The 13,115-nt window shown below is 41.2% G+C and overlaps 1 protein-coding gene across 2 annotated transcripts; it reads left to right on the top strand.

Moving 5' to 3' along the window:
- Positions 1–5,588: 5,588 nt before the first annotated feature.
- Positions 5,589–11,885, top strand: LOC121323405 (uncharacterized protein C2orf72-like). Of its 2 annotated transcripts, XM_041264457.1 has the most exons (3): positions 6,177–7,851; positions 9,072–9,185; positions 9,920–11,885. In XM_041264457.1, the coding sequence occupies exons 1-3, from the start codon at positions 6,984–6,986 to the stop codon at positions 10,021–10,023; spliced, it is 1,086 nt and encodes a 361-aa protein (XP_041120391.1). In that variant the 5' UTR covers positions 6,177–6,983; the 3' UTR covers positions 10,024–11,885. The 2 variants fall into 2 exon arrangements, with proteins under 2 accessions (XP_041120392.1, XP_041120391.1); XM_041264458.1 differs by lacking the exons at positions 9,072–9,185; positions 9,920–11,885 and adding an exon at positions 8,624–9,024 and having other exon boundaries at positions 5,589–7,851.
- Positions 11,886–13,115: the final 1,230 nt, after the last annotated feature.

Raw genomic sequence — 13,115 nt, 5'->3', positions numbered from 1 at the left:
CCTGCAGAGAAAATGGGGAGTAAATATCACAGCTCAGCCATGTAAGAACGCCTTTAATACAGTGTGCTAGTATATTTATAGCATACCATGTTATTTGAGACTATGTTTGAATTGCATTATTTACAGGAAGCCTTATTTCAGTGCTGTGGCAGAAAACAAATATTCCAGTGAGTTGATCAAAGTTAAATCAGTAGTCAATTTATACAGTTAAATATATATAATAATTTCATATATATATATATAATATATATATATATATTATATATATATATATATTTATATATATTATCTATATATATATAAGTGACATCTAACTTTGATCAACTCATTGGAATATTTGTTTTCTGCCACAGCATTGAAATAAGGCTTCCTATAAATAAATAGATAAATAGATAGTGCCATGAAAAAGTATTTGCCCCTTGTCTTATTTGCTGCATTTTTGCATATTTCTGACACAGAATGTTATCAGCTCTTCAACCAAAATCTAATATTAGTTAAAAGGGACCCTGAGTGAACAAGTAACACAAAATTGATACTGATTTCATTTATTTATTAAAGAAAGTTATGCAACACCCAATGCCCCCATCTGAAAAAGTAATCGCCCCCTTAGACTTAATAACTAGTTATGCCACCTTTAGCAGCAATAACTGCAACCAAACACTTCCTGCAGTTATTGATCAGTATCTCATAGCTCCGTGGAGGAATTTTGGCCCACTCCTTCATGCAGAACTGCTTCAACTCGGTGACATTTGTGGGTTTGAGCATAAACTGCTCGTTTTAGGTCCTGCCACAACATCTCAATGGGGTTTAGGTCTGGACTTTGACTAGGCCATTTCAAAACTTTAAATTTCTTGTTCTTCAACCATTCTGATGTAGACTTGCTTGTTTGCTTCGGATCATTGTCTTGCTGCATGACCTAGCTGCACTTCACCTTCAACTCGCGGATGGATGACCTGACATTCTCCTGTAGAATTCTGTGATACAGAGCAGAATTCATGGTTCCTTCAATGATGGCAAGTTGTCCAGGTCCTGATGAAGCAAAGCATCCCCAAATCATGACACCACCACCATGTTTGACCGTTGGTATGAGGTTCTTACTGTGGAATGCAGTGTTTGGTTTTCAGCAGACATAACGGGGCCCATGTGGGCCAAAAATTTCCACTTTTGCCTCATCTGTTCATAGACCGTTGCTCCAGAGCTTTTGAAGATCATCCAGGTTCATTTTGGCAAACTTGAGACGAGCGTTCATGTTCTTATTGAGCTGTGGTGTCCGCCTTGCTACTCTGCCATGAAACCCACTTTTGCCCAGTGTCTTTCTGATGGTGGAGTCATGAACACTGACCTTAGCCGAGGCGTGAGAGGCCTACAGATCCCTGGATGTTGTTCTAGGATTCTTTGTGACTTCCTGGATGATTTTACGCCTTGCTCTTGGAGAGATTTTAGGAGGACGGCCACTCCTGAGAAGATTCACTACTGTCCCAAACTTTCTCCATTTGGACAATATGGATCAGACTTTGGTTTGGTGGAGCCCAAGAGCCTTAGAAATGGCTTGGTAACCCTTTCCAGACTTTTTTTTTTTTTTCCCCCCGGAGGTGTTCAGGAATTTCTTTTGATCGTGGCATGATGCCTCTAGAACCTGTGTGTTGACAACTTCACTCTGATGGTAAGGGCCTAAGTTAGTCAGATTTGTATTGGGCAGGGCTGGTCCAAATCAGGCCTGATTGTGGGGGGGGGGGGGGGGGGGGGGTGATTACCTAGCACACCAAACAAATGAAAGAAGCACAAAACTTTGGTGTCATTTTTTTCTCTCAGCCTCCCTGTGTATACTACTACAGTCAACAAAAAGATCTGACCAAATTCAAGGTGAAACATGGGCAAAAACGCTGAAAATCAGACTGGGCAAATACTTTTTCATGGCACTATAGATAGATAGATTCCCATCCCCCAACTTAATTTACTTTTGGTTTCTTTGCAAAGTAAATCAGCGATCCCAGATGGCTTGGTAAGACCATACAGATTCACTAACACAGTCGGATGATACTGCATGTCTCCTGTCGTATCCCTTTTATCCACACAGCTGGCTAGCTACCCTGGAATTAATGTTGTCATCAGAGTGATGCGGAAACAAAACATACATGCTACTATCATACTAAAGGAGATGGCAGTGTTAATGAAAATATGGTACAGTGCATACTTTGACAGTACATATACATCTTGCAGTACAATGCATGAGGGAATTCCATACTAGCATGCACTGTCACTCTGACTGCATTCCTTATCACAGTACAGTAGGGTGTGATCAGCAATGTGATCACCACTGCTAATGGTGCTGTAAAAAATAAATGAGTAAAATGCTGCCAAGTTTTGTGAAATTATCTGCCATTCTAACAGCAATTTTAACATTGGAGGGAAAAAAAGAACTAATATTCTGTTCAGAAATTACTGATCACATTATTTTGCAATTGATTTTCAGTAACAATTGTATATACCCATGACAGTCTGCAGAACTACCAATTGTAATGCACTAAGTACTCTACCAGCCAGCACCCACCTTAGTACAGAACCAAGGTCAGAATTCTCAAGTCCATTGTAATTGACCCAATATAGTTGATGGATCTAATTTTCCACTGTGTGCAAACTGTCCACATCATACATTCAGTATGGAGAGGTAATCTGCCTGCAGTGTGCACAGATAGGAAAATACAGGCCAGTGGGTTCAGGCTTGGCTGTTGCCTCTCTGCCTTCGATACTTCCTGTAAAGAATGTAGGCCAGCAGATAGGCTCCTGTGAGCCCAAAGAGAGCTGTCAGAACCTTCCACATGGTGAGGGATGCTTAATTCTGCTGCAGAAAGCTCTTGTAGTCAGAGAGGAGCAGGAGATGCTCCTGTCCGTCCCTGGGGCGCTACAGCTTCAGGACTTTCCCAGGCTCCAGGACCAGTTCCGCAAATCCGGTCAGGGTGGCCCCAACCTGCAGCATCTCTCCACTCAGCCCCTGCGCTATGTAGCCCGTGAAGCCCTCCTGGGCCTTGCGCTGGCGCTAGTACATGGGTGGTTCGAGGCACAGGTTTGAATTCTCCAGCAGGGAGACCACCCGAACAGAGACCCCGTCACCTCCATCACATCCACTGGGGACCAGGCTGAAGGGGACTGTGTCAGTGCTGTCCTTGCTATTCTGCATTCTTGAAGGAAGGGGAGGGGACAAAAACATAGAATGCCGTTCACTGCAGGATTTTCACTTTTGTTCCTTTTATAATCTGTTTCATAAATTGTCGTTTCATTTATTAAGCTTCTGTATTTCAAAGTGTAAAACTGTCGAATGTCAACAGTTATGGATGGAATGTCTACACATTATATACCCTGCCGCCCCCAACACACATACACACACGCTGACCATGTGTTTGTGATGCTGCTCCAGGCCGCCTTGTTCTCCTGAACAATGACGTTTGGAATGACTCTGAAGCACCTGGGCACATACTGGCTGTCCAGGGTCTCCCCCTCTGGCTGAACTATTCTTGGAAGGGATGGTAAAGGAAAGATAAGCTAACCATCTTACCCAGGGCAACCCAGCAACACAAGCAGTTTCCCCACAGTGGGTGCTTGGAGGGGGTGTAAATAACCCATGGCAAGACCACACTAGCATCCATTTTCTGTATGGGGATGCGCCACACTGACAGATTAAAAGAAATACAATCCATTTTGTTAACCCCTATTAGCTTTTTCAACATCTTTACTGTGCTGTGCTAAATATCGCAGTTATTTTTTACATTACTGAAGGATATGCACATATAGAGAATCTATCGCACACTTTTACCTGTAGGTTACATGGTCTGATTGCAGATCCAACATTGAAGGGTGTTTCAACTACAACAGGTGAAGCAATTGGCCACCATGGAGCAGCAGCGAGTGTCGTCTTCAGTCAGTCAAGTTCTGTTTATCAATTCCATTTCTAATTCCTTTTAAAAATCAATTTCCAATTCCATTTTAATAGTTTCCAACACATCATTGATCGAAATTACAATTAGCTGTATTCTGTCAATATTGTCTTCTCACAGTGACAGCAAATTACTTACATTTAAGTCACTGTTAAGTCGATTAAATTGGCTTCGAATGAAAGCATTTGAACAATTACATCTCGAAAATATCAATTCATTTGAAGGCACTGGAATTGAGAATTTTAAAAAGGAATTATTGTATTTACTGTAGAGTTGTCTTTGAGATCTCTTAATATTCAGAATCCAAAGACAAAATACAAAGAACCAGCACACCTTTAACAGTATTGCATGTGCCTGTTAAACGGGGTTTTGTGTATATACTGTATCCTGGGTACTGCTGCTGTCCACGAGGGTTGCTGTGAACACTAGGAACCTCAGTGTAGAAATCTCCTTTATAAATATGTTGCCAACATTAGTAAGTAAATAACCTTCCACGACAGCATATCCGAGCCTTTTCCAGCGCGACGCAGCCAATATCTTTATCAGCTGAACCTTCGGGATTTCCATTCCATGGAAAAAAAGAACAATATATTTTTATTTTATTCTTTATGCAAAATATAGCTCGTGGAAGTTTAATCAATGGTAATGGCTCAGAGAGGCTTGGGGATGGGGAGACAAGATTCAAACTGCTGTATGTACCTCCAGTTTGTGTATTTCTTGTCCCTTCTATTGGTACAAAGGGTAAAACAGCCCAGAGAATACAAAGCTGGATCCGACACTGATCAGTCAGGGGACTAGCCGGGCGATCACTCATCCTAGCAGTGAAAATCACAAAACAGCTGTTTGACTTGTTTTAATAATGGGTTATACTATGTTTACTAAATATGCACAAACAGGATTGTTTCATTAAGCAGATTCAGTACAAATGAAGTCTCGCTCTACGTCATGTTTACATGCTTATGGGAGGCGTTCCCTCTGCATGCCATCATCACGCCTTCCACTACACAAGCATATTCAGTAAATATGGATTATCACCTCTACAGAAGGGAAAAGCTAATGTTTTTCATTTACTAATGTGCAAATTATTTTTCGTGCTCTAAATACAGAAAAACTACACTCAACAAAACCACAACGCTTCCCGAACAGAATCTGAAACAAAAGGTTAAATAACCCTTGTGACACCGCTCTCGCATTTCCTCCTTTCGGGTTTGAAAAAAAAGTTATATAAAAAAAAAAAAAAAAAAAAAAAACTTGCCTGTTAGGATTGCGTACATTTCACCTCTAGGGGTCGCTGTAAATCATATTGTAGCAATTTAGGTTAACGCAGACAGGCGCCTCAAACAGGACGGTGCAACACACAGACAGAGGGCGGGCGCGAACCCAGTACCTCTCACACTATAGCGCAGATACCGCTATACCAATCCTGCTGCTGCCTTCCCCATGCACGCTACACTCTCCCCTGCCAGCCTCAAGTCTGCCCCAGACTTGCTCAGGCTACAGTCCGACGAGTGCGTGCCGGGGTACCTGCGTCTACTGACACCTATGTAGCGATATCGGTTAACGCAGGCAGACGCTATACTTTAGAGCGAGGGGTCCCAGGTTCACTCTCGCCCTCTGCCTGTGTGTGGATTGCCTCGACCTGTGTGATGCGCCTGCCTGCGTTAACCGAGATCGCCACAATATAATGCAACGATTCAAGTGAATTTGGCTCATCTGTAAAACTTGTACTCATCCACGGGTACATACACACGTTTAAAAAAAAAAAAAACAGTACTGAGATTAATCTTGAAAACTGTGCATAATGCTCTTGCACCTTCATCGCCTATCTAAAGGTGTATTTATGGAAAGCCTGAAACCAATACAGTACTAATAACAATTACAACTTTATTTTCTAACTCTTTTTAAGTTTAAACTCTTCCCTGAGCCCATAGCCTTCATATCGCAAATATTCTATCAAATGGCTACGAACCAGACGCCTGGAGAGCTAAGTGCCACGCCCCCCACAGGTACATTTCTCGCGAGAGAGTGCAAGCTAAAACGTTACAACTCATACACGGTCCTTGTTCCAGTGCTGCGCAGTGTCCTGGGACAAGGGACATCCAACCAATCTAAGGTTGTTTTGTGACAAGTAGTTCAGCACTCTGCCCTTGAACCACCTAGACTCTAAATGATTAACTGCTGACTAATACTCTACCACTCGTAAACAAAGATAGAGATCGTATACATCTGAGAGATTTAACAATCACGGTAGTTTACTATTTAAACCAATATTTCACTAGTATAAAATAAATACAAATAAAATTAAAAAAATTAAAAAAAAAGACTCGTGGAGGACAGTGGCTGGTTTTCATTCACACAACAGAACATACACTGAAAGAGCAGCCGGAACGGTCACTTTACTGGTATGGGCTGGGGGTCGAGTTATAGGATTTGTTTGGTTGTTATGAATGCATTTTGTATTGCTGTAACTTAGTAAACCTCAACAACGCGTGTAGCAGCGTGCATGCTCATCATTTGCAGCGGTGGTTTCCAGATTTGTCTCGCATTTCTAATTTAATTTGTCAAAAAAAAAAAAAAAAAAAAGTGTTGTTGTCATGTAAATAACTTTGAAACATGATGTGGACAGCCCGGCTTGTGTAACAATCCAACACCGAAAGATGAAAGTTTAATTGCAAATAAATGTTATAACTTGCATTTCTCTACGTGACAGCCCCTAAACGTCATCGTGTGTTTTCCAGCCTGTAACATAATCGTATCCGCCTCTCTGGCCGCCATTCAAAATCACAGCCAAACCAATTGCCACGAATCCTCTGCTAACCCACCCCCTGAACTGAATTGTCAGTGATTCGTGTATTTTGTGTGTGTGTTTTCAAAAGGTATGCCATGTCCAGCGACGTGTATGGTACTCCGCGAACAAGGGAACTAGGATTTCGTGAATCAAGTCTCCCTGAGGCGATCATTTTTCAAGAACCAGACAGGAGGCGCAGCACTGGATAGAGAGTAGCGGTGGTTCTGCAGTATAAAACTAAGCAATAAAGCCGCATTTGCTTCATGGGGGTGGAGGAGAAAGAGAGCGAGATTCACTGCTCGGACTCGGAGATCTTAGGTGAATCTCAGCGAGACTATGACTCGACAGAGGAGGAATTCCAGCAGGCTTTAAAAGACATCGGTGGCAGGGAAAGGATTTTCTTAGTTAGCGATGTTTTGGAGAAAGGCGACGGGAGCGAACGCGGCTCGATGGAAGAGTTCGTCAATGAGATGTTCCCATCTGGATTAAAAACCACAACAGGTACTAGTGATGATGAAACTTGCGTTGAGATAAAAAACGGTTCAATTTCAGCAGGAGGCGGTGGTGACGGGACTCCAAGTGTCATCGGCAACGTCAATGCAAGCAACTGTGTCGGTATTCCTGGCGAGGAAATACAACCAGGTGTAAAAGACGAAGCAGATCAATGTTCCACCGACAACGCCAGATGTAGTGCTGCCACGCCGGCGACCGGTCTGGTTAAGTGCTCACAGCAACAACGGGCGGTCGAAACGCGCAGGGCGTATGGCAAAGCATGCAAAGGTACACAGCGAGCTATACACAGCCCGTTAATCGTTTTTGTATTCAGGCACGAGTTTCTGCTTCATCCTCGGAACAGGGTTTGCCTGAAGGAGATTCTCAAGGACGTGAGGAGTCGCAGTCGGACTGCGGGTGTCCAGCCGGCTCTGCTTGGGCTGGTGCACTCGACAAGCGAAAGCAGGGACAGCTGGCAGTCAGTCCGGCTGCTAGAACAGCTGCTGAAGACAGTTTTCAAGGGGCACCCCGACGAGGCGACGTGGGTTGGTCACTTCATACCGAAGAAGCGGGAGTGTATACTCGAAATTAAGAAAAATGCCTGCAAAGCCATCCGAGCCTCGCTTTGCGCAGAAACAGGTACAGTGATTTAAAATAAGTAGTCTCCCAAAAATTTTGTTTTATATTTAATTAAATGTATTGTTCATGCTACCAGTGAAAAACATATGTACCAAAATTAAAGATGTGTGCAACTGAAGTTAGTTATAAATGAAAATGTACAGTAGTAGGCCAATTATCAATTGTTATGCAACATGTTTTACAGACTGCATAACTAAAGTCCTGGAAATTCTAGACTGAAATGACAGGACGAAAAAACAGGCAATTTAATACATCTGTACAGTGTAGTGTAGTTGTGTAAAGTAAAGAATATAACAGTATATGAGAAAAAAACATTCAGTTATAACAAAATAATTAATTGGACTGGGAAGAAAAAAGCACAAATTGTAAATCGACATGCCCTTAATAATGCAATTAGTGTACTGAGCAGACTAGACTGTTTGTGATTGGTAGTCATGGAAACTGAAAGTTTCCTGGCAATTAAAAAATAATCCAACAATTGTAAGTTTATTGGCAGCACCCTAAGCTCAGCATTTCCTGTTGAGAAGTGGCCTCTCAGATTCTCCATAATTGCCACAGATTTGGCACCAGCTTGCATTGTGAGAGCTTGCATTGTTGTGTCCCCATTTTATATGCAGCTCAGCAAATATTTGTGACAAATATGTATGTGCCTGAACACAAACAAACCTCTGGAAGTAATGCAGAACTTCACCGAATCATCATCATCACCACATTAAGATAATGAAAGTCACCCACTATGTCACAAGACTTGCTGTGATCTCTGAATCCCTAGGGCCATGTTCCAGTACCCACAGTGTGTTCAGCAGGGGGCCTTGCAAACTGTCGTATCCCGTGAACCAGTTTCAGAGTACCAACAAGGTACTACAGTTGTTGTAAAACTCTCTAGCCTTCAAGTTGTGGGTGCTCGTTTACTGGGGAACATGATTGTCTAAATATAAATGTAAATCTGATAATGTTTGCATGGAACTTGATTTATTAAACTGAGGGAACACAAAGCCAATTTGTGGCTTGGAACTTGGTTTCAGGCCACTTCATGGCATACCAGGGGAGACAGGGCTTGATTCAGCAAAGGCCTCATACTAGGTTTCCTGGAACCAGGTTTCAAGCCACTGATCCTGAAAAAGTGTCTTTGTGTTCCCTCAAGCTTTAGAGTTGCCTAAACTGCTGTTTATTCAAACAGTGTGTGTGTGTGTCTCTCTCTCTCTGTGTGTCTGTCACAGGGGGCAGCAGAGATAGAGGAGGCACAATGTCCTGGGTTCGGCAGTGCTTCCCCTGGCAGGCACGGGAGAACAGGAGGAGGCAAGCCAACTGCAGCTCCGGCTCCAGCCGGCAAGGTACTTCTCTCAGCCACTGGGATAAAGACAACCTGCTGTGTGTGTGCTGAGCTGCATGCCCTTTCACTTACTCCACTCCTTGTTGAATTAACGTTTAACACTAACAGCTTAGTATAAATGTGTTTTTATAGTTGTTTTATTTTCTGCATAAGCTTGTGGTTTTCAACCTTTATTCCATGCAACACAATGCATATCCTTGAGCGAACAGTAAAGAAGTCCAGTAGCTAGGAAGAGCTGTGCAGACCTGCACCCAGTCCCAAGTATGCCTTTACACTTCACAAAGGGTTAACTACACTTTCATTCTCTGGTTCTGTTAGACTGGAACCATGACTGATGCTTCATGGAAAGATCAGAGGTACTGGGTTATTGTTTGAAGCTTTCCGGACCCGTATTTAGTAAGTTATAAGCATACTTGTGCCTGTGATTGTATCGAATCAAATATCTTCAGTTGATTAATTCTCATTGCAAAGCTCAAAACGTCAATGCGGTTGAACAGAAATGTATTCATTTCAGTTAATATGCGTGTACCATGGTGTTCACAGCCATCCCTGTAACGTAGGTATGTCGATCGATGTTCTAGAACTCTTGTTTGCAGGACTGAAAGTTAACTACACTTTGTTTCACTCTGTTATTAATATGGGTACAAAATATGCTTGCGAAGCAATCGAATAGGCTGCGGCTCAGAGTGAAACCAGCATTAACATGTCTCTCCTGTCTCATGTCCCTTTGTCCAGGTGTCCAGCAGAGCAGAGAAGAAGCCGTCCCCCTGCACAGCAGCCCTGTTGCTCAGCCCATGAGCCCTGCCTGCATCGCGAGCGAGCAGGAGAGCCAGGCCTGACAGAGCTCACCACACTGCTCCCACCCTCACGCCTGCTTCCTCATCATCCAGCCTCCTGACAGTCATAATACCACTGGAGCCAAGCCCTGCAGCAGTACTAAAACTTTCTGTGATAATCACACAGATCTCAGTAAACCCTTATAAAAGTGGCCTGCTGCAAAGTGTAGTAACATATAATGAATGCATAATAAAGTATTGGGAAGGATTGTAAAGCCCAGAGAGGTATGGTTAAGCATATTAAAAACCAGGACAAACCATAGGAAATTTTGGTAAATGCATAGTGTACTGTAAGCATAGGAAAACTTCAAATTTGCCATGCAGCTTTACCAGGGTAAACTTTTACAAGGGAACTCAAACAGGCATATATGTCTTTATAAAGAGAGCACCCATTTATGGGATGGATAGTGGGGTTTGGTGTGGCCGTGATTGCCTTACCTTACATGAATTGCTGTGCACTACTAGACTGCACTGAACCGGGCAATTTATTGTAAAGCGATGCTGTTAAAAGCAACAGTAATGTTAGATCAAATAGTGACATAGAGGAGGTCTATAAAGTATTGCACTACTTTTTGTTTAATTAATTATGAACTATGTTAGTTCAGGCAGATCATGATTACATATGAAGTAGGTCTGTCAATAGGAGCGAGTTGTGTTTCTGTCATAGCGGCTCTACACAGAGTCTAGCATTCTTCTGTCCCGGACATTTGGGTAACAGTAAAGGTTGTTGTTATGTTGCAATATTTGACTTTACCATGTTTAGCTGGTCAAAAGAATCTCGTGTCCATAATTGTAAAACACTCTGATCACTTCAAAGAGATGTCTGCCCCGTAGTGGGCTGTTTTGTCCTTTTTTTATGAGATGTCTGGTTTAAAAGTAAAAAAAAGAAATGGATAAGAACTGTGAGACAGTTTGAAACTGTAAGATCGATCGGAACTCTGTTGATCAGAAATCTCAGCCTCACTATTGTGTGATCTTTGGCACCACTGTGCCAAATGCTCCTGTAGTTCATTCACATCAACCTCCACCTGCTTTTGACTGATCTGTTCACTTAGGTTTCCTGACACAAAGGGAGGGCCAGCGCTAAGGTTTACAACATTTTCTACCTAAAAATAAAAATACTCAAAAACAACTTGTATTCCAGTAGCAAATCACACAGAGATGTTTATTGCTAGTTTGGATTCGTGAGACCTACGCACACAGTAGCTGCTTGTCCTGATTTGAAACTCTTGAGATCTGTTTCTGTTTCCAATGCAGTACGGAGGTATTGGACACAGTTTGGAGGGGATTCCATATGCACAAGTCCTCACTGCTCTGTTCTGAGTCCTATATGACTGGAGGTTAAGAGGTGAAAGAAAGTTATTGCTGTTCTGGCTTTATTTATGTTGCCTTTGAAGGATGAACCTTTTTAATGTGATCTTTGGAACTTGGCATGCTATCTTGTACAAACATCCTAAACAAACAAGCAGTGTCTGATTGCAGAGAATGGCAGCCTGACATGACCAGGTTAGGGAAGCAGTATGTTGGTTAGAGTGTGGGCCGTAGACTGTGAAGCTTGGCAATGGGTTTAAAGTTCTTGGCTACAATAGACCAGGACATTGTGGAGATTGCCTGGAGATTCATCATACTGTTTTTCTGCCTTCCCTAAAACAATGAATAAATCTGATCAGGAGAGGATGTCCTTGTAAATGAGGCAGCACGCTTGGTGAATTCCTGATTAAAGAGTGAATAAGTAAATCAAATAAATCAATTGAACAATTTTTTTTCTTTTCTGTGTGTCCTTTAACTGTGTCCTAGAAGCCAGCATCAGAAACGTTTGTCTATGTGACTTGATTTTTTGATAGTTTTATCTTAGAACTGTGACTAAACTTCTTGAAGTTATAGATTTAAAAAAAAAAAAAAACACTGCCAACATGCAGTGTACTGGCCAAGGCACTTGTAATAATAAAGGTGTTTTTTTTTGTTTTTTTTTCCTTAGGAATTACTTATTTTAAAATAAAACATACAGAGCTTTTATTTCTCATAGTTTTTTTTAATGTTTTATCAAAATTTGTAAAATGTATATGTTCTGTTTTAAAGTGTAGGTTTTTTTTTTAATTATTATTTAATTAAATGCTGATTTAATAGTCAAGTGATGTGTGTTTTTGTCTAATTTCCTCATACACAGCCAAACTTAAAAAAAAAAACCCAATGAATTAGCTGCCAAAATCTTACACAGCACCATTGATTTTGTAGTAAGGAAAACAATGTAGTTAACCGTGTTCGTTGTTTTTATTTATTTGTGTATTTATTTATTTTTGGTTGAATTCCCAGGTTACAGGCGGCACCTCCACAGTTGGCACATGTCTGGCATAGCATTCAAAAAAGGGTTTACACCGCCATCTAGTGGTCATGGAGAGTTGCAGCACACGGGCTGCCACACTCGGGGGTGAAATTTTCAATCTTTTTTTCTCCAAATTATCATAAGCACTTAGCACCTAACGACATTACCAATCCAAAATTAAGACACCTTTATGATTTTGTGTGTTGTAGATAGTTTTGTATTTTATTATTATTATTATTATTATTATTATTATTATTATTAGACATTTACTTTAAAAAGAAAAATACATTTGAAAATCCCTTTCTTTAAATGACTCATTGGATAAAGTTTGTAAATAGTGCATAGGAGTTATAAAGTAACTCAGCAGAACACGTTTCAGAACTGTGTCAATGTCGTCTGAAAATTTATTTAGTGCACAATTGCCCTCTTGCCTTCAGAATACGCAATAATCTCGCAGTACCACTGGCCGAGCAACTAAGACAAAAGCACTTTTTAGCCGCTTCATAAATTGCATGTCAAAACAGATTTAGTTGTTATTATTATTATTATTATTATTATTATTATTATTATTATTATTATTATTAATAATAATAATAATAATAATAATAATAATAATAATAATAATAATATGATTTCAGGCGCAAAATATCTATACGCTTATATTTTTAATAATAAAAAATACAACGTGAAATAGTCCATGTCCTGTCGTTTTGCAATATTGTGGTCAGGCGGTTCCTTCAGGCAGCCTAGCGAGCAGAAGACCCCCTGTTTC

The sequence above is a fragment of the Polyodon spathula genome, chromosome 11 (assembly GCF_017654505.1).
Source record: "Polyodon spathula isolate WHYD16114869_AA chromosome 11, ASM1765450v1, whole genome shotgun sequence".
Lineage (NCBI taxonomy): Eukaryota > Metazoa > Chordata > Actinopteri > Acipenseriformes > Polyodontidae > Polyodon > Polyodon spathula.
The sequence above is the reverse complement of the archived record's forward strand: the minus strand, read 5'-3'. Positions and strand labels throughout refer to the sequence as shown.